General features: G+C 31.1%; 2 protein-coding genes across 2 annotated transcripts; one reads left to right on the top strand and one right to left on the bottom strand.

Moving 5' to 3' along the window:
- Positions 1 to 10,628: 10,628 nt before the first annotated feature.
- On the top strand, positions 10,629 to 14,004 carry LOC137823682 (uncharacterized). The gene is made up of 2 exons (XM_068628907.2): positions 10,629 to 13,466; positions 13,574 to 14,004. Exons 1-2 carry the CDS (start codon positions 10,757 to 10,759, stop codon positions 13,933 to 13,935), a joined length of 3,072 nt encoding a protein of 1,023 aa, XP_068485008.1. The 5' UTR covers positions 10,629 to 10,756; the 3' UTR covers positions 13,936 to 14,004.
- Positions 14,005 to 18,356: 4,352 nt separating this feature from the next.
- Positions 18,357 to 23,310, bottom strand: LOC137823683 (subtilisin-like protease Glyma18g48580). Its single transcript, XM_068628909.1, has 11 exons — positions 23,005 to 23,310; positions 22,743 to 22,852; positions 22,342 to 22,439; positions 22,032 to 22,196; positions 21,191 to 21,314; positions 20,464 to 21,007; positions 20,156 to 20,250; positions 19,803 to 20,069; positions 19,537 to 19,651; positions 19,251 to 19,464; positions 18,357 to 19,118 (listed from the first exon to the last, which is right to left on the bottom strand). Exons 1-11 carry the CDS (start codon positions 23,086 to 23,088, stop codon positions 18,583 to 18,585), a joined length of 2,352 nt encoding a protein of 783 aa, XP_068485010.1. The 5' UTR covers positions 23,089 to 23,310; the 3' UTR covers positions 18,357 to 18,582.
- Between the last annotated feature and the right edge of the window lie 2,754 nt (positions 23,311 to 26,064).

Genomic DNA, 26,064 nt, shown 5'->3' with positions numbered 1-26,064 from the left:
AAAATTTAATTCATTATATTATACCTAGTACAAATATAGTAAAAGTAATAAAAAATGTGTGTGTCTTCCAGAAACATATTGTAGACGAAAATAATATTAAATTATGAAGTCACATTTTGTCATATAAGTTAATATTATTTGTGATAATTATATAATATATAGATCTGTGTCCCGTGTCAGTGTTTATGCAAATTAATTATAAATAAAAAGGAATGAATACTAATTAAGCAAAATTGCATTTATGTATTGCAGAGTTTCAAAATGCATTTAACAATGATACTTTTCAGATTCAACTTTTCATGTCTATTGAACTATACAAAATTTACAGAGATACAACCTTTGCATGGTGGAAATTGATCACATTATACAAAATGTGTATTTACACAATTACATGTTTGATTCATCCAGTATCAATCATACAAATATAAAATTTAATATCAATCTTACAAATATAAAATTTAATATAATCCTACAAATATAAAATTTAATATCAATTATATATATATGTAAATAAGAAAGTAAAAATAAAATTACAATTAAAATATTAATATATAAGAAATAAACATGAATAAGTAATTTTAGAAATTTTATTTATTTAAGAATATTATTTAAATAGGAAATAAAATAATTTAGGATTTTTTTATTTAAAATTTTAAAAAACGTAGAAATTTATTAATTTTAGAATTTTATCTAAGATGACATTAAAGAATTTAGAATATGAATTTATTTAGAATTTTGATTAATTTAAAATTTTTATTGATTTTTTAGTTTTATCTAAGAAAGACATTACAAATTTTTGGATTTTTATTTATTTAAGATTTTGGTTATTGTGAATGTACGTTTCTTTTATTGCGAAACAAGATCATATTGTTTAATACCACTCATTGCGGTAACACATGCATAATAACAGCGACTGAATGAAAAATAAAATATAATTACAAATAATAACACATTTAAAATAATATATTGCTAATATGCTTAAATTAAATATACTTGAAAAAATTAAATTAAGTAGAAAATTTTATTTAGAAATTTTTTTTTAAAATTATTATTTAAGTAGAAAATAAAATAATTTAGATTCGTATTTGTTTAGAATTTTGAAAAACTTAGAAATCTTATTAATTTTAGATTTTTATCCAAGAGAAATTAAATAATTTAGAATATGAATATATTTAGAATTTTGAAATTTAATTAATTTATATTTTTATTTAAAAATGACATTAAATAATTATTTTTTTTTAATTTTTAATTTTTATTTAAGAATGATATTAAATTTTTGGAACTTATATTTATTTAGGATTTTAAAAACTTATAATTTTTTTGAACTTCGATTTTTATTTAAGTAGGAAATAAAATAATTTAAAATTTTATATTTATTTCATATTTTTTAACTTTAATTACCATTAATATTTTATTTTATTGATCAATTTGCTAATATTATAATTTTTAATGTGTTCATAAAATCATATGGAAAGAAAATCAAAGACATTAACTTTGTTATGATTGGAAAGTCTTTACTCTATTCCATGATATTTGTTTATACATTCATATAAAATCAAATTAACTTTCCGATGGTTTAAAAATCTTGATTTATGATTTAAATTTAAATTATGGTTTAAGTGAATATTTGTTTTACTATATTAACAAAAACATATTATCGGGTAATTACTAAAAATTGTATGAAGAAAACCAACACTGTATACATGGTAAAAATCAATATAATTCACTATAATTCAGTACAAATTATGTGGAGCTGGACACAACAAATTAGGTCAACTACAATTTAAAATTTAAAATAAAAAATATAATTATATTACATATTACATTGAAATTACATCAGATTTATCTAATACAACATATCAATTATACATGAATAAATAAAAAAATAAAAAAATTCCTAAAAAACACTTAATCCTATTCCTACATCAGCTTACCTGCTTACTTGCAAATTGAAATAATATGTGTATCTCTATGAAAACAAGATTATGGAATTAGGTACCAACTGAATTAAAATAATAAAATATAACTACATAAAAAATAATAAATTATTGAATGTTAAATATGTGATTATAATGGTAAAGAGCTCAAAAAAATGATATTATACATATTACTATTCAAATTAAAACCTGAACTCAACAAAAATAATATAATATTAATTACAATTCAAATCCAATTGAACTCAATAGAAAAATATAATAATACATTTACGATTCAAATTCTCAACAGGAAACATGTATTAAAATTTAAAATATTAATACATTAAATTAAAATGGAGTGATATCACATAAAAGAGTAAGGATCAGAAATCATCATTACACATAATTATAGATTATATTGGAATTGGAAATGAACCATTGAAAATATAAAACAATAATAACATGTTATAATGACATTCAGAATATATAATGCAAAAAAGGTAACTACACTGCTCAGATTAAATAATAATAATAATAGTTAAATAATATAAATGGGTGGAAACAAAAATATCTTTTTAAAGTTGGATTAAATGGACAAATTAGGTGAAGAAAAAAAAAATGACAAAGTCACCAATAAACCCTAAATGAGATTAATAGAACGCATCAAGAAAAATTTGAATAGACAGAAAATTTTGAACAAAAAACACTACAAAACTCCATCAGAAACTTCGATTAAATAAATCTAGAAAAGTCAGAAGCTTTGAACAGAAAACGAAGAATGTCAAAAAAAATGGAGAAAAGAAAACAGCATCCGCCAGAAAGATAAAAGACAATACAAAACTCTATCAGAAACTTTGATCGAAAAAACCTAGAAAAACCAGAAACTTTGAACAGAAAAGCCTGAAACTTTTAACAGAAAAGCCTGAAACTTTTAACAGAAAAGCCTGAAACTTTTAACAGAAAACGAATAATGTCAAAAATAGTGGAGAAAACAAACCATAAAACAGATAAAGAGTATCGTTCGAAAAGATAATAGACAAAAAATATCAAGATAGAACATAAATGTGAGAAGGAGAAAACAAACCAATAAACAACATCCACCAAAAAGATAAAAGAGAATACAAAACTCCATCAGATCGGAAAAACCTAGAAAAGCCAGAAACTTTTAACAGAAAAGTTTAAAACTTTTAACAGGAAACGAAGAATGTAAAAAATAGTGGAGAAAACAAACCATAAAACAGATAAAGAGTATCGTTCGAAAAGATAATAAACAAAAAATATCAAAACACAACAGAAATGTGAGAAGGAGATGAACAAAGGATATAATAGATTACCTGAATCATGGACAATGAAAAGAAGAAAAACAAAGAAATAAAAAATGGCTCGAACATAGCTCGAACTGAAATAAAAAAATGGAGATTAAGAATGAGCTAAAATGTTGAACAATGAACAAAACTCCATCAAAAACTTCAATCAGAAAAACCTAGAAAAGCCAGAAACTTTAAAACCTGAAACTTTGAACAGAAAACAAAAAATGTTAAAAAGATTGGAGAAACACAAACCATAAAATCTTGAAAACACTACAAAACTTCATCAGAAACTTCAATTAAAAAAAACTAGAAAAGTCAAAAACTTTCAACAGAAAATGAAGAATGTCAAAAAGAATGGAGAAAAGAAACTGGGAAAAACAAACCAATAAACAGCATCCGCCAAAAAGATAAAAGACAATAAAAAACTCCATCAAACACTTTGATTGGAAAAACCTAGAAAAGCCTGAAACTTTGAACAGAAAAGCCTGAAACTTTTAAGAGAAAACTAAGAATGACAAAAATAGTGGAGAAAACAAACCATAAAACAGATAAAGAGTATCGTTCGAAAAGATAATAGACAAAAAAATATCAAAACAGAACATAAATGTGAGAAGGAGAAAACAAACCAATAAACAGCATCCGCCAAAAAGATAAAAGACAATACAAAACTCCATTAGATCGAAAAAACCTAGAAAAGCCAGAAACTTTGAACAGAAAAGCCTGAAACTTTTAACAAATAGTGTGGAAAACAAACCATAAAACAGATAAAGAGTATCGTTCGAAAAGATAATAGACAAAAAATATCAAAACACAACAGAAACTTTAAAACAAAAAAACCTGAAAAGCCAAAAACTTTAAAACCTGAAACTTTGAACAGAAAACAAAGAATGTTAAAAAGATTGGAGAAAACAAACCATAAAACAGATCAAGAGTATCGGTCGAAAAGATAAAAGCAAGCAACTAAAATCCCAAAAAATGCAAAAACGTAACAAACAGAGTACAAAGAATATAAAAAACGCACCAGAAATGTGAGATTGAGATGAACAAAGATATAAAAGATTACATGCTCCATGGAGAATGAAAAGAAGAAAACCGAACAAAAATGAAAAATTGATCTATACAACACCGTGTATATATATATATATATATATATATATATATATATATTAAAAAACAATCGTCATTACCATTTCAAATTTCAAAAGAAGGCGCCATTTCTACAAATGTCTAATGGTGATTTTAGGGAAAAATGCTTTCCAATACAGCAGCTCTACAGTTGCCAAAATGGTGAAAAAGAGTACAGAAAAAATGAGAGAAGGAGGCAAAAGATTGAGATGCAACTAGGGTTTGAGAGAAAAACGGGATGAGAGAAAAAAAAAGTTTTAAAGAAAGAGAACCGAAAAAGAAAAAAAATGAGAGAGAATGAGGAAAACAAACGGGATGAGAGAGAAAAAAAGTGAGTTTAAAAAGTGCTACGTTTTAGTTGGTACAGGTGTGTTATGATGATTGGTGGAAGTTTTTCTACTTTTGGTATTAAATGTTTTTGATTTTTTTTCAAAATTTTGTGAAGAGTACACGTGTTTAAACTTAGTCTAAGAGCCTCTCCATTTATATTATTTATATTATGTATAGATAGTTATCATGTATTTGCATATTAAAAAAACAATCAAACTGATATTTTACTTTGCAAAAGTTGATAAGGATGGATCCTCATCAATTAATTCGTTAAAGACTAAGTATTTTTTTTAGAAAAGTGATGATAAAATCCACCGTACTTGCTTTATCCCTGTATGGACGTTTTTGGTGTCATCTTTTTTCCTCACGTCTCTCCATTGACAAAAGCGATTATTGAAAAAAAAATGAGATTTTACAAAAAAAAAAAAAAAATTAAAAATGTTTAGTTTATTTTTTTAAAATGAAAAAAATAAAAAATAAAATCCTAAAACTACATAAACACTTATTTTTATGAATTTAAAGGTTTTTTTCCACCCTTATTTTTTTTCATAAAATTCTTCGTTTATCACTTGTTTCAAACATCAACATTATACTTTCTCAACTCTCAAATTCGATTAACACATTCAACTTTATTACTAATAAATTTGTTTCACTTATCATTCACTTGTGAATAATATATATGCAAAACATCATTACACCAAAGTCATTTTCATGATAAATGACTTCTTTAATAATTTTTTTCTATAAAAAGTCGGGTAGTTGATGCACAATTTTTATTATTTTATTTCATGTACCAAAAATAGGACTTATTAATTATGGAAATAATTTTTTTATATCAAGAATTTACAAACCAAATTACACCATTTTGAAAAGAATCGAAAAAAATCATCAATCTATCCTATAACTCTAGTGCCTTATGAGAAGTCATTCAAATTTCAACTCCCAACTCAAATTTTCTTCACTCCTATTTCTTTTAGAATTTTAGCAATAACAAAAATTTCATGGTTAACCTTTGCACTATTTATTAAGGAAATAATAATTATCTAATTATATGTAATTATTGTATGCAATATTTGACGATATTGTACCCAATTATATGCAATTAATTTAATAATTATAGAATCTCATGATTAGTATTCTACCTAATTAGATTGTAATTTGGGGTGAGAAACTGCCTATATATTTCCTATATATGAAGTAATGTAATATACACATAATAAGAAACATATTTTCTTCTTACCATTTATCATTTTCTTATGGTATTAGAGCACCGATCTTTGTGCCGAACAGCCTCTCCATTTTTATCTCCTAAATAAAAAAATCATGTCTGACAAAGAAGGCACCAGTAACGAGTCCGATAGAAACATCGTACAACGCTTCAGTGCCGAGCAAATTCAGTAATTGGCAAGGGCTATTTACTCACTCAACAATAACGGTAAAAGTGACACGTTTGTTAGCTCTGCAGGTCTGCTTGCCCATAACTCCTCTTTTAATTCTGCTTTTACGATGGATTTTGGATAGCGGAGCAACCGATCAGATTGCATCTTATTCACAATTTTTCACACACACTTCATCATCATTTATTTCAAATGTTAATTTGCCCACAGGCTCAACTGTGCCCATCTCATCTACAGGCACAATTAAATTCAATGACAAAATCACTCTCAAAGATGTTCTTTGTGTTCCTTCTTTTAATTTAAATATCTCATGTCCCTTAGTAAGATAACCAGTTCACTAAATTGTTGTGTCGTTTTTACCACATGGTTGCGTTTTACAGGACTTGGCTACGGGGAGAACGATTGGCTCGGTAAACAACACGCAGGCTTATACTACATGTCCCCTCTTCCAAACCAAGCCCACGCATCTCAAATATCAACCGATCCTGATTTATGGCACAAGCGCCTTGGACATCCTTCTCTGGCGTGTCTACAACTTGTATCTTCCTTACTACCTATCCCTATCAGTAAAAATCTTATTCCCATTCATAATAATTGTAGTATTTGTCCCAAAGCTAAACAGACCAGGCTACCATTTCCTTTAAGCACAATAAAATCTCATTCTCCATTTAATCTATTGCATTGTGACATTTGGGGTCCTCATAAAACCCCAACTCATTTTGGAAAACGTTTTTCTCTCACTATAGTCGATGACTATACTAGATGTACTTGGCTATTTCTTATGAATCACAAATCTGAAACCCAACATCTCTTAGAGTCATTCATTACATTTGCACAAAATCAATTTCAGGCATCTATTAAAACCATCTCAATGTATGCTTTTTTTCTCAAAAAAGTATTGAATGTCAACGCACTTGCGTCTACACTCCTCAACAAAATGGAGTAGTAGAACGCAAACATAGACATGTTTTAAACACAGCACGAGCCCTCCTATTTCAGTCCAATTTACCATTAGAATTTTGGGGAGAATGCGTTTTAACCGCCACATATATCATTAATCGCTTGCCATCACCTTTACTAAAAAATGAATCACCTTTTGAGCTACTATATAATCAACCACCTTCACTTTCTCACCTAAAAACTTTTGGTTGCCTATGTTACGCAACTGTTGTTTCACCTAAGCAAAAATTTGATTCGCACGCCCGATAATGCATCTTCATTGGTTATCCTCACAGTAAAAAAACATACAAATTATTTGATATAGATGCAGACACTTTTTTACAAGTCGGGATGTCATCTTTCATGGAAGTGTTTTCCCATTCTGCCAACAGTCACAGACACAATCCTCACCTCCATTACAATGTATTTTTCCCACTATTGACATTGACTTACCCACTCCTGTCCAACATTCACTCGATCGACCTTCTTCTCTTACTCATCACAATGCACCTGAACCTCCATCAAACCAACCTTCTTCTCCTACTCGTCACAATACACCTGAACCTCCATCAAACCAACTATCTTCTCCTACTCGTCACAATGCACCTGAACCTCCATCAAACCAACCTTCTTCTCCTACTCGTCATAATACACCTGAACCTCCAGTAGACCAACCTTCTTCTCCCATGCCAAGAAGTTTAGCACTCATTACCAAACCTTCTCCAACCGACCTTCTTGTTCGACGATCCAATCGCACATCAACCCAACCTTCCTGGCTTCAAGACTACATAATGGGATCCCAAGCCAATCATTCGACATGTTAAGAAATGGGCTTTAAGCCTAACTCAACCTCATAAAACCGGCTCTCTTCTCCTACTCGTCACAATGCACCTGAACCTCCATCAAACCAACCTTCTTCTCCTACTCGTCATAATACACCTGAACCTCCAGTAGACCGACCTTCTTCTCCCATGCCAAGAAGTTTAGCACTCATTACCAAACCTTCTCCAACCGACCTTCCTGTTCGACGATCCAGTCGCACATCAACCCAACCTTCCTGACTTCAAGACTACGTAACGGGATCCCAAGCCAATCATTCGACCACTGCCCAAGACCGACCGAATGGAACCAGGTATCCTATGCATCATTTTCTTTCTAATTCACAATTTTTTTCTACACATAGTGCATATCTTACTAACGTCACAACCACCAAAGAACCTCACACTTATGGTCAAGCTATCCTTGATCCAAATTGGCAAAAAGCAATAGACGAAGAGCTTTCCGCCTTGCAGCTAAATCAAACGTGGACCTTGACACCGTTACCCACTGGGCAGAAACCCCCTTCGGATGCAAATGGGTTTATAAAATAAAGTACAACTCAAATGGTAGCGTCGACATATATAAGGCGCGCCTTGTCGCAAAGGGGTACACTCAGATTAAAGGTGTCGACTATTCTGAAACTTTTTCACCAACAACAAAATTAACAACTTTGAGGTGTCTTCTCACCATTGCAGCAGTTAGAAATTGGTTTACTTACCATGCAAAATGCCTTCTTACATGGCACATTGCATGAAATTATTTACATGGATTTGCCACCCGGGCATCATCGACAGGGGAGAACATTGTATATCGACTCAACAAATCCTTTATGGTCTCAAACAAGCATCTCGAACATGATTTTCAACATTTTCTCATGTGATTAAATTTGTAGGATTTCAACGGTCCAAGACAGATTACTCTTTATTCACAAGACAGAATAACTATCATTTACTGCCCTTTTGATTTATGTGGGTTTTGACGGAAATTCAGCGTGTTAAAGATGGTTTATTACAACAATTTCGCATTAAAGATTTTGGAGACCTAAAATATTTTCTAGGGATTGAATTTTCCCGTTCCAAAGCTGGTATTTACATGTCCCAAAGAAAATATGCGCTTGATATTTTGCAGGATACGGGATTCGCAGGTGCTCATTCAGACAAATTTCCAATGGAACAATACCTAAAACTCACACCAGACGATGGAGAGTTATTAAAGGATCCAGTCAAATACAGGCGACTCGTGGGACGATTGATATACCTCACGTTACTCGGCCTGACATAGAATTTTCGGTTTGGACCCTAAGTCAATATATACAGGATCCACGGAAACCTCATTGGGATGCCGCAATTCGAGTCCTAAAGTACATCAAAGGATCACCAGGACAAGGATTGCTATTGCCATCCGAAAACAATCTGACATTGACAGCTTATTGCGACTCAGGCTGGAGAGGTTGTCAGACAACTCGGAGATCAGTATCTGGGTATTGCATTTTTCTTGGTTCCTCTATTATCTCATGGAAGTAAAAAAAAACAGACAAACGTATCAATATCATCAGCAGAAGCAGAATACCGCGCAATGACTAATACTTGTTTGGAGATAGTTTGGTTGTGATATCTGTTGCAGGATTTAAAGGTGCCATGTAACTTGTCAGCTCAACTTTTATGTGACAATCAAGCGACATTACATATTACATATAGCAGCAAACCCAGTATTTCATGAACGCACAAAACACATTGAGATAGACTGCCACATTGTGCGATAAAAATTACAAGATGGGATAATTAGTCCTTCATATGTACCAACACAGTATCAGCTCGCATATATTTTTACGAAAGCATTGGGCAAGGAACGATTTTTGACGCTACGACACAAAGTTGGGGGTTCTTGATCTTCACCTACCAACTTGAAGGGGAGTATTAAGAAAATAATAATTATCAAATTATATGCAATATTTGACGATATTGTACCAATTATATGCCATTAATTTAATCATTATAGAATTTCATGATTAGTATCTACTTAATTAGATTGTAATTTGGGAGAGAAACTTCCTATATATTTCTCATACATGATATACATATAAGAGAATAAGAAACATATTTTTTTCTTACATTTTTATCATTTTCTTATACTATTATGTTATAGATTATGAATTTTAATTTTGATGTTATTGGTGTGAATAAGTTGTTCTTCATATAAAACTAATAAAAATAAGTAGGAAAATTCTTTAATGATGAAAAAAATACCATATTAACGAGGAAGAAGTATTTGAAGTGAGAGAATGTAAGGAATAAAAACTCTTTAAAATAAAATATATAATTTATAATCTCATATTTATGATAATATTATGTGTAATAAAAAATAACCTTATATTTAAATAGAGAAAAGTTTCTTTCACACTATTAATTTTAGATAGAGAAAAGTTTCACCATAAACGTAAAAAAAAAAACATAACATATCCTTTTCTAACTATTATTAAGGAGGACACTTTACACACGTAATGGTCATCTCTAACAACCTTATCACTACTTTGTGCAAAAAATTGATGGCAGAAAAGTTTCACTGTTTTTACTTATTCATATATATAAAGTATTCCCTTATTTTTGCTTTATTTACATTTTTAAAAATTTAAATAAAAATAAAATTGTTTCTATTAATTTAAATTAAAATTTTATATATTAAATTTAGCAAACCAATAAAAAGTAAAAAAATATCCTCAAATCAAATATACCATAATAATATCATTAAAATGTAACATGCTTTCTGTAAATAATTTTTCTCCAATCTGTTAGGTAGGAACATTCACATTGAAGCTGAGAAGCTTTTATGCTATGTATGGTACTTCATTATATAACTCCTTCTCAATGTCCAACATCTTTGTACTAACTATACTATATCATTATCACCAAGTACTTCAAACATGGTCTTCACTAAGCTTTCATTAGTTATAAGTTCACTCTTAGTTCTTCATTTCTCCCCACTTTTCACCATTTTTTCTTTTGCTGCAACCACTGAAGAAAACCAAGTGAGGGAAGCAGGTGCTTTACTTGAGTGGAAAGCTAGCCTTGAAAACCAAAGCCAAGCTTCTCTGTCTTCATGGAGAAGAGGTGTGAGTCATTGCAACTGGAAAGAAATCATTTGTGACAAATCCAACTTTGTCACCACTATAAATGTAGCAAATCATGGCTTAAAAGGTACTCTTCACACTCTCAACTTCTCATCCTTTCCCAACCTGCTAACTCTGGATGTTAGTAACAATAGTTTCAGTGATACTATTCCTCACCAAATTGGTAACTTGTCCAAAGTTTCTCAGTTGATAATGAATAATAACAATTTTAGTGGTCCAATCCCCATTTCCTTGACGAAGTTGGCTACCTTGAAGATTCTAAACTTCAACTACAATAGCCTTTCTGGCCCTCTTCCTGAGGAGATTGCAGAATTGAGGAACTTAGAGCGTCTGTTATTTGAATCAAATCACCTTTCTGGTACCATTCCTCCAACAATTGGAAGGATGTCCAACCTTGTTGAACTTGATTTTCAACTTAACTCTATCAATGGTACAATCCACCCTTCAATTGGGAACTTGACAAATTTAAAATTCCTCAGGCTTCAACAAAATTATCTCTCTGGCTCCATTCCTTACTTCTTAGGAGACATGACCAATTTGATTGTTCTTGAAATCGATCAAAATAGATTAACAGGACCAATTCCTCCCCATATTGGAAACTTGACAAAGATGGTTAATCTGACCTTGGCCGCTAACATGCTTTCTGGACCAATTCCTCCTTCCCTTGGAAACTTGGTCAATCTAATGGCCTTAGAAATTTCCAGGAACAATCTTTCCGGAGTTATTCCTTCCACCTTGGGAAATTTGACAAACCCCATCTTTTTCGTTGTGCAAGAAAACAAACTTGAAGGCAGATTACCACCAGGAATGAATAACTTCACCAATTTAAAGAACTTACAACTAAGTGACAATAGTTTCACTGGCCCTCTGCCACAACAAATTTGCCTTGGAGGGTCGCTAGTCTTTTTCACTGCTAAAGAAAATCATTTCACGGGTCCAGTTCCAAAAAGCCTGAAAAATTGCTCCACTCTTGTTAGACTCAGACTAGATGGAAACCAGTTGAGTGGAAACATATCAGATGAATTTGGTGTTTATCCATTGTTGAACTACATTAGTCTGAGTAGGAATAATTTTTATGGCAGCATTTCCCCAAATTGGGCAAAGTGTCCTAATCTTTCAAGCCTTATAATGCCCAACAACAACTTATCTGGTAGTATACCACCAGAACTCAGCCAGGCACCCGTTTTAGAAGAACTTATCCTGTCTAAAAATCATTTAACAGGGAAGATTCCAAAAGAACTCGGGAAGTTGACCTCTTTGTTGAAGTTATCAGTAAGCAACAACGAACTTTCCGGCACCATTCCTACTGAAATAGGTGCTATGTCCAGCCTTGACACTTTGGAGCTTTCATCTAATAATTTAGTTGGTGCAATTCCAAAACAGTTGGGAGAGTTATTCAAGTTGCTTCACTTGAACTTGAGCAACAACAGATTGACAGAAAGCATTCCCTTGGAATTTGGCCGTTTGCAATCTCTTCAAAGTCTTGATCTCAGTGTCAATTTGTTAAATGGAGAAATACCATCTGCACTTGCAAGTATGCAAAGATTGGAAACGCTAAATCTCTCTCACAACAATCTCTCTGGAGTCATTCCGTCTAATTTCAAGGATGACTTGACAAAGGTTGACATATCTAGTAACCAATTGGAGGGTCCAATTCCTAACACTCGAGCCTTTCTCAATGCATCATTTGATGCATTGAAAGATAATAAAGGCTTGTGTGGAAATGTCTCCGGTTTGGTGCCTTGTAGCAGCAGTCGTAATGGTAAAGTGAAGATAAATGTCACCATGTTGGCATTAGTCCTTACTTTTGGTGCTCTGCTTCTAGTAGCACTCGTGGTTGGAGTTTTGTTATGTATTCGGTACAGAAGAGCAACAGAAAGCAAAAAGGAGGATGCTAAAGAAGAAAAAACTCAGGAGCATTATGCCATATGGAGTTATGATGGAAAATTAGTGTATGAAAATATCATTGAAGCCACAGAGGAGTTTGATGACAAATATCTCATTGGAGAAGGAGGGACTTCATCTGTTTATAAGGCTAAATTACCCACAGGACAGATTGTTGCTGTGAAGAAGCTTAAAGATGCACCCAATGAAGAAACACAGGATTTAAGAGCTTTTATGACTGAGGTTAAAGCCTTGGGAGAAATCAAGCATCGTAACATTGTGAAGTCACTAGGATATTGTTTACATCCACGTTACTCCTTTTTGGTTTATGAGTTCCTAGAGGGGGGTAGTTTGGATAAAGTACTCATCGATGATACACGTGCAACAATGTTTGATTGGAACACGAGGGTAAAGGTTGTTAAAGGTGTGGCAAATGCTTTGTACCATATGCATCATGGTTGCTTTCCTCCTATTATTCATCGAGACATATCAAGCAAGAATATTCTTATAGATTCAGAATACGTAGCTCGTATTTCTGACTTCGGAACAGCCAAAATTCTGAATCCTGATTCACGCAATTTAACCGCGTTTGCAGGCACATGTGGATATTCTGCACCAGGTTAGGCCCTTTTTGTTCTTAAGCATAAAATCCTATACACGTTTCAGTAACAAGTTCTTCTGCTACTTATTGTGTTGTATTATTTTCATATATTTGGTCAATTGCAGAGCTTGCTTATACTATGGAAGTGAATGAAAAATGTGATGTGTTCAGTTTTGGAGTGCTTTGTTTGGAAATAATGATGGGAAATCATCCAGGAGATCTCATTTCATCGTTATTTTCACCCTCTGAAGCATCATCAGTGTACAATTTGTTGTTGAAGGATGTGTTGGACCAAAGACTACCTCTTCCAGTGAAGCCAGTTGTTGAGGAGGTGATCTTGATCGCCAAAATAACATTTGCTTGCTTAAGTGAAACTCCACGTTTTCGTCCAAGCATGGAGCAAGTGCATAACCATTTTCTGATGCCCGAATCATCTTCACTCAATTCACTCTCCATCATCACACTTGCTCAACTTGTCGATAATTGAACCTTCTTTTCTGTTGTGTTTTAAGGTTTTCTTACATTCATGTTTTCAGTGTATTATAAGGTTTTCTTACCTTCATGTTTTCAGTAAGCCTGTTTGATGCATTTTCTGGAATTGTTATGTTTGATTCATCAAATAAATGGTGTGATTTTAAGCGAGAAAGTAATTTTTTGGTTTACATAAAAAAAACAACTTTATAACAAAAAGGAAAAAAATAAGTGATATGTTAATAACTTATTTATATAATATCTTAACTATAAGATATAATTCAAGAATCCGATAGGTAAGTAATTATATCATCTTTTTAATTATAAAGTTTTAAATGGTTAAAGGTTTGAAGGTCTGAGATTAATGACAAAACAAATAAGTTTAAAGTTATTTTCACTAATTTATGAATTAATTAAAAAAAAGTTTATATGCAAATTTATTTAAGTAATTTTTTATTTCTATAAACTACTTAAATCAGACTTTCATTTTTTGTAATACAGTGTAAAATGAATAAATATAGCATTATATATTACAATAGGGTTTACCGCAGAAAGAGTGATAGGGTTTACTTGGCTGACTATATAAACAGTGTCTTCCTTCATCTCATCTCCTATCCTATCTGGCGTTGCAATGCTACCAAAGGAGGCCGTCTTCGTTACGGCGTCGTTTGGTTTGTCGTTTTCTACATCTCAAGCCTTATTAATTTCTGCCATTGCAGATCGTTCAAAACTTATCATAGCTTTTGCCTTTTCGGTTTCTTTTCTATGTATGAATTGTGATTCATCGAAGCCAATGATGATTTTTGCTTGTAGCAAGTGCCGTCTTAAAACCGTACACTTTGTACGGTGTGTGATGCACATTTTCACATTTTCTGAGGCTTCTTTCTTTTTGTTCTGGATCTAATTTCAATTTCTTTTTTTCAAACCAAAGGCTAGGGTTTTCTTTGAAACCAAACGTAATTTATCTTCCTCCTAATCAAGATCAGGTTGCTATCTTAGAGGGAAAATCTTATTAAACTGCAAGTTTCTCAAATTTCCTTTCCTATTATTTACCCTAAACATTTGATTTGTCTGTACGAATCTGGATTAGATAAGAGTATCATAAAATCCCCAGAATAGTGGATCATTGAAATATACAACGACTATATATATATATATATATATATATATATATATATATATATATCAGAAGCAACTTGCTAAGAAGAAACAGTGCAAACTGTGGTGCTGCAGATAAACAATATCAGTCCAAGGTGGCATCAACTTAGCCTGTAAGAAACATAATTATTAAATTTATGGGGTTGGTTAAAGCTATAGCCAGATTCATTACAAATAACTGATTGTAGACAAGTAAGGTTTTAAATTTCGTTCTTGGTCGTGATTGCGATTCTATGCTGCAATTATTTAAAAAACCTTGCTGCTAAAAGAAGTGCATGATAACGGAAAGTGGGCCTAATAGGTGATGTAGTTGATAAGCATTATTGAGGGAGGAAGGAACTAGCCATGTTGAAGTTGTTGAATTTCTTGGATGAGCCAGAAATGGTAGATGGGGTCAAGGAGGGGACGATTGCTTTTTAAAGGATTGATCCGTAGGATAGTGGAGACACTGTGGGGAGTTTCACTTGTGGATTTGCATTATTGAAATTGTGGTAGATACCTTTTTGTTTTTCATAAAAACTTTCATTGCAGAGCTTGTTTGAAAATTTGAGGTTTCCATGGCCTTGTCCTCTTCTGATATAATAACTTACATAAAAGCTTTTCTGATGTAACAGCCCTTGTAAATAAAGGTAAATAAAGGTCTGAAAGGAACTAAAGGCGTGAAAGGAAAGAGTATTGATATACTTTTTGCTTTCACTCTGCAAAGAACCCATAGTTAATGCAATTCAGAGAGTGTTGTTTTTGTTTCTAGGGACATGTCACACCATACCTTTTAGACTTTTGAAATAATTGTATTCATATTAACTTTTAGTTATCTTGTTTTTAAAAGAAGTATTTGAAAGGATAGGCAGATGTTATGGAATCACATCACATTTTTTTTCTTTTTTTATTTGAAATTTTAAATAATTATTATAATTTAAATGATTAAGATAAATATATGTTCGGATTGAGTTAATCAATTAAAGAATCAAATCTTATAAAAAATTGATTTTATATAATTCAATAATTAATATAATAACTTTTATGAAACATTTTCTTATAATTACATCAATGAGTTGCTGGGTGATCAACTTTTCTGTTAATAGTTTGCAAAAATGCATTTTTTTAAAGTAATTGATAATACAAAATGCATTTTTTTATTCAAATTTATATCAAGTTCAAATCAAACTTTTTTTCACGATTCAAGTTTCATGAATAAAAAGAACTCATATACATTTCTCTTTCCTTTCTTTGCAAACATTTTATATTTTTATCATTTTCATTTTTATTTGTCTGATAAATAAACATTTTTAATTTTTTTTAATATATTATTCTCTAATAAATGATATATAAAGTTTATTTGCTAACTTTTTTTCTCACAACTCATGCATTTTATGTGATGTAAAAAGGTTAGAAAAAGGAAGTTAAACAAAGAACTTTAAATCTATCATATTTGGGAAAAAACTTAATTTCTACATTCCAAACCAAGCATTGTCATTATATAGATTGATCTGTATTGTACTAAATAAAAGATTTACTATTAGCCTAGTATAACATGCAAACACTTAATTTATTTATTTTCATTTCTAAACCATTCTTTTACTAATCAAAGCAAATATTAAATTAATTATTTCCAAATTTTTAGTTATGTTATTAATAATTATTTGTGTGGCTTAATTAAATTTCAAATTTATTGTATATTTGAGTATTTTGAATTGAATTTCCATTAAATTTTTACGGTTGTATTCACATTTTTTATATTTTTAACCCTAAATCTTTACGGTTTGATTTTTTTTAACTAAATTATATGAGTGTTATTTTAAATGGTAAGAAATTGAGATTTGTGATTAATATATTAGTCGTACTTAATATAAAATAATATTATAATTAACATTGAGTACAACATCTTAAATCTCTTAACACATAAAAACAAATAAATAAATAAGATGATTAAGATAACAAACATAATAAATTTAATAAAGACTCAATTTAAAATACATAAATTTAGAAGAGATTTGAAACTTAATTAAGCTTATAATGTTATTAATAATTAATTTAGATTAAAAAAACCATGAAACAAAGTTAGATGCTAATAAACAATTTACATGTTACTTCCACCATCATAGACTTAAATGTAACTTTGGCAGTTTCTTCCTGCACCCCCCACAATTTTGTAAATTCTGAAATTGACCTCCACAATTTCGGGATCTTGGAGTGTGTTACGGATTCATCAATCTGGAAGTGAATCATGTTGCATTCCGGATGAGGGGGTGTTCTGGAAGCAAAGTTTGCATAAATTATTGATTTCCAGATTGCTGAATCTGGAAGCCTAATTTCTATTACGGATTGGTGGATCCAGAATGGTTTTTTTCAATTATGGATTTCTGAATCCGGAATGCATATTTTGAATTACGGATTGGCAGATCCAGAATGGTTTTTTCAATTATGGATGTTTTGCATTTTTTATTTTAGATTAACATTATCATTCATGTACTACCGGAAGCATCAATCCGTGAGATTACCGGATGCACCAATTCGAAAATTTACCGGATTCCATAATCTGGAATACAAAAAAAAAATATACAATTTATATAGGGACACTTTTGTCTTTGCGCAACCTTGTTTTTAGTAATATTCTCAAATATTACTAAAAAATATAGGGGTGCAGGAAGAAACTGCCTGTAACTTTTTATATGTTTTTAGTAATATTCTCAAATATTAATCATGTCTGATTAGAAACACCTTCAAGCAACAAGCTCTAACCATTTCCAAGGACAAGTTCCACGCGTTCAATTCAGATGTATGTGAACCCTTCAAAATGAATCCCTTGGAGGAAACAAGTATCCTTCATTGATGATCTAAAACGGAGGGTCTGGATTCCCTTTATCCGAGCAAGAGTAATGTGCTTGAAGCATTAAAAAAAATTCAAGTTGAGAAATTAAGTAACAAACAGACAAAAGTGTTAAGCGCAGACGGAGGTGGTAACTATGTTTCAGATTTTTTGTGAGGAAGAAGGGATATTGCATGAAATGACAGACCCTACACTCCTTAACATCATAGGAATGCTGAAAGGAAAAACATGAACCATCATGAATATGATGAGGAATATGCTAAATTGTGCTGTAAAATTTATTAAATTAATCAGAAAGAAGGTTTCATTGTTCAGTTCCACAAAAGTACATTGCTACTTAATGATTAGTGTTAATAAGGAAGGATATTAACAGAGTAAATGCAGAATCAATTAACAGAGTAAATACTGATAAGACAAAATTGAAGAAAATATTTGACAATCACAGCAAATTCACATAAAAACTTCTCAAATTCTAATAGTTAGAGTAAATCTAGCATATAAGCTTCATACATGATTTGAAGGAGCCTAATACAAGCATAGCTCCTATGAAACGAAGTTCAATACAACATTCCAATAATAAAAAGTACTCAAGACTTGCATCCTAATAACATCAAACACAAACACAAAAACATACTCAAATGGTAATGATATTATTCCTGAGAGTAATTTCTGAGGTTAAAGAACTACAATAGGACTGGTTACTGTGTGATTTCCGTCTGTCCAAGACAAGTTTCCAAATACTGGAAAACCGTGAGTAGGCCAACTTATGGCCTGAAGAATGACCCGAAATCTCTTCTTTTCTCCAATAGTCTTAAAAGTCAGTGAACTTGGTTGAACAAGAACCTTAAATCCTTCAGTTATGTTAGCTTTCACAACATATGTGCTTGTTGGAGTCCCCACATTGGTAACCGTACGAGTAACATTTATAGGGTTCATCCCTCGATTTGCTACTGTGATGGAAGGATAGTTGAGATTTTCAATGTTGTAGGACTCTGGGCAATTGTAGGAGATGCGTCTAAAGTATCTGAGAAAATTTTGGTTATGTTCATGAGCGCATATGAAGTTCAAGTAATCCCTTGTTCTCATATCATAAACAAGTCCAGGGTCCATTGCAAGGTTAGGCTGAATATGTCCTGAGCCATAATCAAACGGAGTTGCCATCTGATCAAATGCGTCCCGAATCGGTTGGTTGCTGTTATCTAGTGTGGTAGCTACAGAAAGAGAATTATTTCTATTGAGAAAAGCTCTTCCAAAAGTTGAAGTGCAAAGTTTTTTGTTTTGCACCATCTATAACAAGATTTCCATAAACTAAGAAGTGTAGTGTGTTTGTTATGGCAACTTACCAGTAGTCATAATGGCTGATTTAATAGCTGCTGGACTCCAATGAGGATGAAGTGTTTTGAGAAGACCTACGATACCAGCAACATGAGGGCATGACATAGAAGTTCCCTGTTGCACATTGAAAGGGACACGGCGTCTATCTGATGGTAGATTTGATGGACTTGTGGCCAGTGAATAAGCCGCCAATATGTTCACGCCAGGAGCAGTTATGTCAGGCTGAAACAGAACTAAGTATTCAACTTAAGAGAACGAAAGAAATAAATGATGATGATAAGATAAGATATAGACCTTCAGTATCAATGGCTGCACTGCATTGGGACCCCTGGATGAGAATCCAGCCATAATTGGAGCAGGCTTTATTCCTAAATATGTTCTTGCTACAGTCATGTAAGCAGCAAGTTTCCTGCAAATGAGGTTTGTGAGTTTAGATTCATCTGATATAATCTAAAATGACTATAAAATGGCAATTAAGATGGTTGTAGAAAAATATACATATATTTTATCTTAGTTTGAGAAATTGAGTGTGAATCCAAAATTGAACCATGGAGTGAAACCTGCTATTGTTCTTGTCGAAACCTCCTTTTTCAAACCATTCACTTTCCTCATTCTCATAGCCATTCAAATTTGCACCTGGTATAGTATAAGGCTCAGCTAGAAGTGTATTGCCACTTTTGTCGTTATTGACCACAAACACTCCCACTGCGCCGGCATTAGCAGCTTCATAACCCTGAGCTACTGATGTTGTTTTATCACGTCGAATGCAGATCAATATGTTTCCCTTTATTTTGGTAATATCAAGTGTTCCCGGTTTGCAAAGTCGACTACGGCAGTAACACACTCATATCAGTAACAATAATCTAATCAATAAAGTAAATATTAGAAGCACGTTTGGTGAATTCGAGCTTACGCGTCATTAACTGTGGCATTAGGAAGTCCAGCATTGGCAGCATGAACCAATCGATAAAATTTCCGTGATGGTAAGCCTCTGTTAAGACTGGCTCCCTGATATTCGTAAATTAACACATGCATGCAATCCAATTAAAACAGATTATATGCAACATGGTTTTTCCATTACACTGATCATATCCCAAAAGAATAATATCATCGAATCACAAATTGTTGTTGACTTTTTGATAAACAATTACTGGTTGATTCACGTAAGAAGTTTTGCATAGACGATGCATGTTTATTAAGTTTGTGGTAACTTTCTCTTACCTCAAAGTGGTGTTTTTTACCAAGAGAAATGTTGGTGAGAAAATTCCTGTCTATTGTACTAGCAGCAACTGTGAAGGTCCAGGGAGCCACATTTGTGACAGTTCTGGGTGCTGGTCCATCATTCCCAGCAGAGCAAACTACAACTATATTTCTAGCAACAGCATGAAATGCTCCTATGGAAACCCCATCTGTGAAGAAGGCTTCAATATAAGGATTAGTGGCAGCGATAGAGGCAGAGATGACATCAACACCATCATTTATGGCATGATCAAATGCTTGTAGAATGTCTGCTTCATGGCAGCCACCAGCATCAGTTGTAGACCAACACACTTTGTATGCAGCCACACGAGCCTTAGGGCATCCACCCTTTGCAGTGCCGTTGCCATTGCCAAAGATAGTTGCACCAGGAGCAAAGTTACCTGCAGCAATTGACAGGGTATGGGTACCGTGGCCAACAAAATCACGTGCCGTGCGTTTTGAAGGATCAAGTTTCCCTTTCTCTGCCTCGTAACCATTGCTAAAGATTTTTGCTCCGATCAACTTCCTGATTTATAGGGTAACATAGATCATAGAATTCTTAAAACACTAGTTACAAATATCAGCACTCAAAAATAGAAACTTTGGTGCAAGTTGTTGTGACCATATCAGCACAGAAACATAATATTTTAAAATTTCATGTAAATTATGAAAGGGTTGTGTTTGGTGAAATGATTAGAGAGAAAATGACCTGTTACAGAATGTTTTGTTTGAAGGAGCAAAATGGTCAATCTGACAGACCCCGTTCCCACGCCACGTTGATGGCAGGGGACCATATCCATTGTCGCCGAAACTTGGGTGTTCGGGCCAAATGCCTGTTCAACAAAAAAACAACTAAGTACAATATTCTACAAACTGTTTGAGTTAAGGATATGAGTTACACAAAGTTTCATTATACAATTTACACCACAGTTTACATAAATTACATCAACTTTGTTTAAGCTTAAGCCTCTTGCTGAAAAATTAGTTGAGAAGAGTGGAGGAAAATAATAAAGTTACTTATCTATTATCCATATGCTATATTAAAACATAAACTTTAAATTTAAATCAATATATAAAATTTGTATCTACTCTAATCACTTTTAACCCTTTTATAGTTAAAACTTTAATGGAAAGAGTGGATGGAAATAATAAAGTTTTTGGTAAAGGAAAAATGTTTTACGAAATTCTTTTTATTCACCTACTTCTATTTATTTATTATCTCATTCTTTTTAATTGAACAATTTTTAGCTTTTAATTTATTTTTAGAAATATTTATTCACTTTTTTTTTCAGTTATCTTTGTGTCATTCCAATAATGAAACCTTAATGTCTTGTTCAAGAGAAAAGTAAGGGAAATGAAAAAAAAAATAGTTATTTAATAAAAAATTAATAAGAAAAAGGTTTTGAGAGTTTTTTGTTGGATTTATTTAATAAGAAAAAATATGCTTAAAGAAATAAGTGAAAATATGTGAAAAATAATATAGTGATCCATTATTTTTAAAAGGAGAAAACTTAAATAAAGATCTAACTAAAATTTAGTGTAGGATTAACCTGAATCAAGATTAGCAATTACTGTATTTTCTCCAAAATTTGCTTTCCACCAAGCCGATTCTGCAGGAATTCCTCCATATTTTTCCAGCCCAAGAAAGTCCCAGGATCTGGTAGTGTGCAATTTATACTCTTTGCTCAAGAATACAGAAATTACATTTGGATTTTCTGCACCAATACATTCAAACATATATGCGTACTGCATCAATTTGTGTCTTCAAAAAGGGTAGTTATCCCTTCAACTCCAAGTATACCAAAAAGATCTACAAAATATGACTACAAACTACAAAACCATGGTAATCATTTTTCTCACTTGCAATCTCTGATGCCTCTTCCTCTTCAAGCTGTGCAGCAAAGCCATTGATGTGCTTATTGTACGAGTACATCACTACTTCCTTTGCTTTCTCGTGGCTGTTGGAAAAAGAAACTATTCAAGTAATCAACTAGCTAACAACATCACAGGATAAACACAAGTTCTTATGCACTCTGTATTGGTCTGGTCACCAAAAACCATCTAGAGATCACTCCTGACTAAAGCATTCACAAGAGTGTTTCTGATCATGAGTTAAAGCACATAACTGTAAATGGTATTTTTAGATGCTTATTGAAACTAATTTTGTTCAAGAGATATGAAAGTACTCAAAGTGAGTTATCCTTCAACAAAGTTTTTTATGCATAGGACTTGAACCAATGCTGAAAGATTATATACATTACCTTCCCAAGACTGAAGCCAGTAAATCATGGTGAGAATTTGTGGCTGAATTAAGATCACGAAGTGAAGGATTTGGACCATGAGAGTGTTCTCCCAAGTATACAATGTAGGTCTGATACAAAAAATCAAATTTAAGCAGAAAATCTGTGAAATGTTGTTGTATGCATATCTAACAACAAAATGTGAAACACTGCTACAGATAGATACTTGAATAGAGAGTCTTAAACTGTAATCAGACAAGGAGTTGAAGATTAACATGCTTGCCTTTCTAAGAGCTTTAGTGTAAGGCTGCAACATAGTATAAAGAATGATTGATGATAGGAAAAGTTTTAAGATGGAAGATGCCATCTTCAACTGGTTTAGTTTTCAGGAAAAAAATTGAAGATGGAAAATGCCATCTTCAACTGGCTCCCTTATATAAATCTTTTCACCATGCTTTATGATTCTTTATGCCATTTCGTTTTTCAGTGTTTATTGTTAAAGAAGAGAGAAAGAAAAGGTCAAGTTAATTTCTTATGCATATGATGTCTGGTTTGGAGACAAAGTACGGATTCAAAAATACTAACACGTAATTTTTTTCTTCAGAAATCTGTAATATAGTATTTTAGAGAAGGAAGAAGAAGAAGAAGAATTGATCAAAAATTTATTGTAATTAATTTCATTAAAAATTTATCATTAAAATTATAATTAATTTCATTGTAATTTACAATCATTAATTAAAATATAACGATTGTGACCACACTTTTTCCTGTAAATTAAATGTGTTCAGTTTGTCGCACATGGAACTAAAGTACTTTCATCACTACAATAAAAATTATTAAGTAGCAAAATCAAATTTAAAAATAAATAATAATTAATCACTATATTAATTAAATTAAATATTAATTTAAAAATTATATCTAAAGTGATTTTTATTATTGATAAAAATTTATAAAATAATTTTTAAATTAATGTTTAAATTATTTAGATTTTAAATTGAACTTTAAAAAGACTAATTTAATTATAAAGTGGTAATAGCTAAAAATTATATACTAATTTAAAAATTGTTTTATAAAATTTTATTGAGAATAGAAATTACTTTAGATACCAATAATTTTTTTAATTTATAAAATATTAAATAATAATTAATTATTTTAATATTTAAAATTAATTTTTATTTAATAATTTTATTTTAATATATTCCTTCCGAGATTATGATTTGTATGGTAGAGTTTAACTCAGAGGAAAGAAACTGAGATAATAAAAAAAAAGGAAGATAACATAAAGAAAAAAAGGATAAATTGATAAAAAAAAACTATTTGATTAAAAAAAGTAAATATTATTTTATTTATTATTACTATTTTTTAACTATCAATACTATAATTTTTAATTACCTGTCATTACTATAATTATTAAAATGAAGCTTTAGACGAATTTTTCACTAGATAAGTTAAATCTTTAATTACCGAAATAGCCTTAGAAACTTCAATCTTTTCCTGAAATCTAGCATAATTCCTCATACGCCATATCATCCATATAGAAAAGGTTGTCACAGCAAGCTTAATCAATTTAACCAAAGGACTACCATCACTCTTAATAAAAGAAAGAAGATCATCCTTATTAGAGAAATGAGAAGTAAGAAAAATCTTTCGAACCCAACTCCAAATATGTAATGCAGTAGAACATTCAAAAAATAGATGTTGAATAGATTCTTCATGCTTTTCACAAAGCGTACACATAGAACATATAAAATTAACACGGATGGGGCTGCTAGGGGGTATCCTGGTCTTGCTTCTTGTGGAGGTATTTTTCGTGGGAGTATGGGAGAATTTATTGGTGCTTTTTCAGGGTTTCTTGAAGTTCAGACTGCTTTGGCTGCTGAGTTTTATGGAGTTATACATGCTATGGAGGAAGCTCAAAAGATTGGACTTACTAATGTTTGGCTTGAATGTGATTCGGTCTTGGTTTGTGCTGCGTTTACTGCTAGGACTAATGTTCCGTGGATGCTTCGTAATCGATGGAATTCTTGTCTTAATTACTGTGGGATAATCAAGTTTAGGGTTACTCATATTTTTCGGGAGGGGAATGCATGTGCTGATAAGTTGGCTAATTTAGGGTTCATTCATAGAGAATCATTTCATTGGTATAATAGACTTCCATCTAGTATGTTCTTAGAATTCTTTATGAATAGGTATAGTCTACCTATGTATCGTTTTTGTTGACATGTGGGTTTTGGTCTAGTCCCCCCATATTTTTGTATTTTCTTTTTTTTTCTTTTTTTTTAATAATACTTTTTTCATGTGATGGCAGATGATTGTTGTTACTTGAGGTGTCAGCCTTGCTGAGATGTCAAGTTGCATTGTGATGCCTAACATGAGAACTTTTATAAAAAAAAAAAAATTATTAAAATGAGAATAAAAGTCAATATTAAAATATAGTCCTGTTATTGATTATGGAAAAATATTTTGTAGCTATAAAAATATTTTAGAAAGATAATAAAATTGATTATGTCAGTAAAAAATTTAAATATATTTGTTTTAAAATTAATAAAAACAAAAATACTAATAAATTTAATTATTTAAAAAGTAATTCCATTATGCTTCTTTTCTAATAAACATGCTATATTTATTTTATTTTTCATCCAACCTTATTTCTCGCTGAATAAGCATTTATAAGAAAAAAAAACACTAAAAAAAATAATATTTGTCGTATAGTTTTTAAAAAAATATTTTAAACTTAAGTATTAGTTATTTTTTTACTGTAAAGAAGTTCTTTTTTTTAATAAATATTTATAGATAAATTTGTTTAAAATATATTCAAATAAATGGTTGCATTGATTAGAATCACCTTCTATACAATGTATTTAGCGGAACAAAAGAAAAAAAAATAAAATAATTAAAGGTCTTTGATTAAAGGAAACTAAATAAGAAATGAAAAAATATAAAGAAAATAGAATGAAAAACTTACTTTTGTCTGTATATTTTAATAGTTAAAATTATAATATCAATAGTTAAAATACTTTTTAACAAATTATGTTATTTATACCTCTATACCTATATATAAAGGGGATTCCCCTCTTAACTGCTCTTAATTTTTTTTCCTATTTTATTCTTATATTAATATTTAATTTTATTATTGTATTATGGTCATTGTGTCATTTCTTATTCCCCTCTTAACTGCTCTTAATTTTTTTTTCCATTTTATCCTTACTTAATAATTTATTGTATTAATTTATTTTGGTTATTTGGACATTTTATAATTTCAAAAATTAATAAAATAATTTTTTAATTTTAAAATTTATTTTATTTGTTATTATTTAACTGGAGAGTGGAGAGAATGGAGAGG

The sequence above is a fragment of the Phaseolus vulgaris genome, chromosome 8 (assembly GCF_051622355.1).
Source record: "Phaseolus vulgaris cultivar YP4 chromosome 8, ASM5162235v1, whole genome shotgun sequence".
In the NCBI taxonomy this organism is placed as follows: domain Eukaryota; kingdom Viridiplantae; phylum Streptophyta; class Magnoliopsida; order Fabales; family Fabaceae; genus Phaseolus; species Phaseolus vulgaris.
Note: the sequence above shows the minus strand (reverse complement) of the source record. Positions and strands in the feature narration are given on the sequence as shown.

Excerpts from the sequence above, each read along its gene's own strand:
- LOC137823683 (XM_068628909.1), bottom strand. The coding sequence starts at position 23,088 with ATGGCATCTTCCATCTTAAAACTTTTCCTATCATCAATCATTCTTTAT. Across the intron at positions 21,315-22,031 it reads AATTGCTAATCTTGATTCAG|GCATTTGGCCCGAACACCCA; the intron begins GTTAATCCTACA and ends TTTGTTGAACAG. Across the intron at positions 19,652-19,802 it reads TTCGACAAGAACAATAGCAG|GAAACTTGCTGCTTACATGA; the intron begins GTTTCACTCCAT and ends CCTCATTTGCAG.
- LOC137823682 (XM_068628907.2), top strand. The coding sequence starts at position 10,757 with ATGGTCTTCACTAAGCTTTCATTAGTTATAAGTTCACTCTTAGTTCTT. Across the intron at positions 13,467-13,573 it reads ATGTGGATATTCTGCACCAG|AGCTTGCTTATACTATGGAA; the intron begins GTTAGGCCCTTT and ends GGTCAATTGCAG.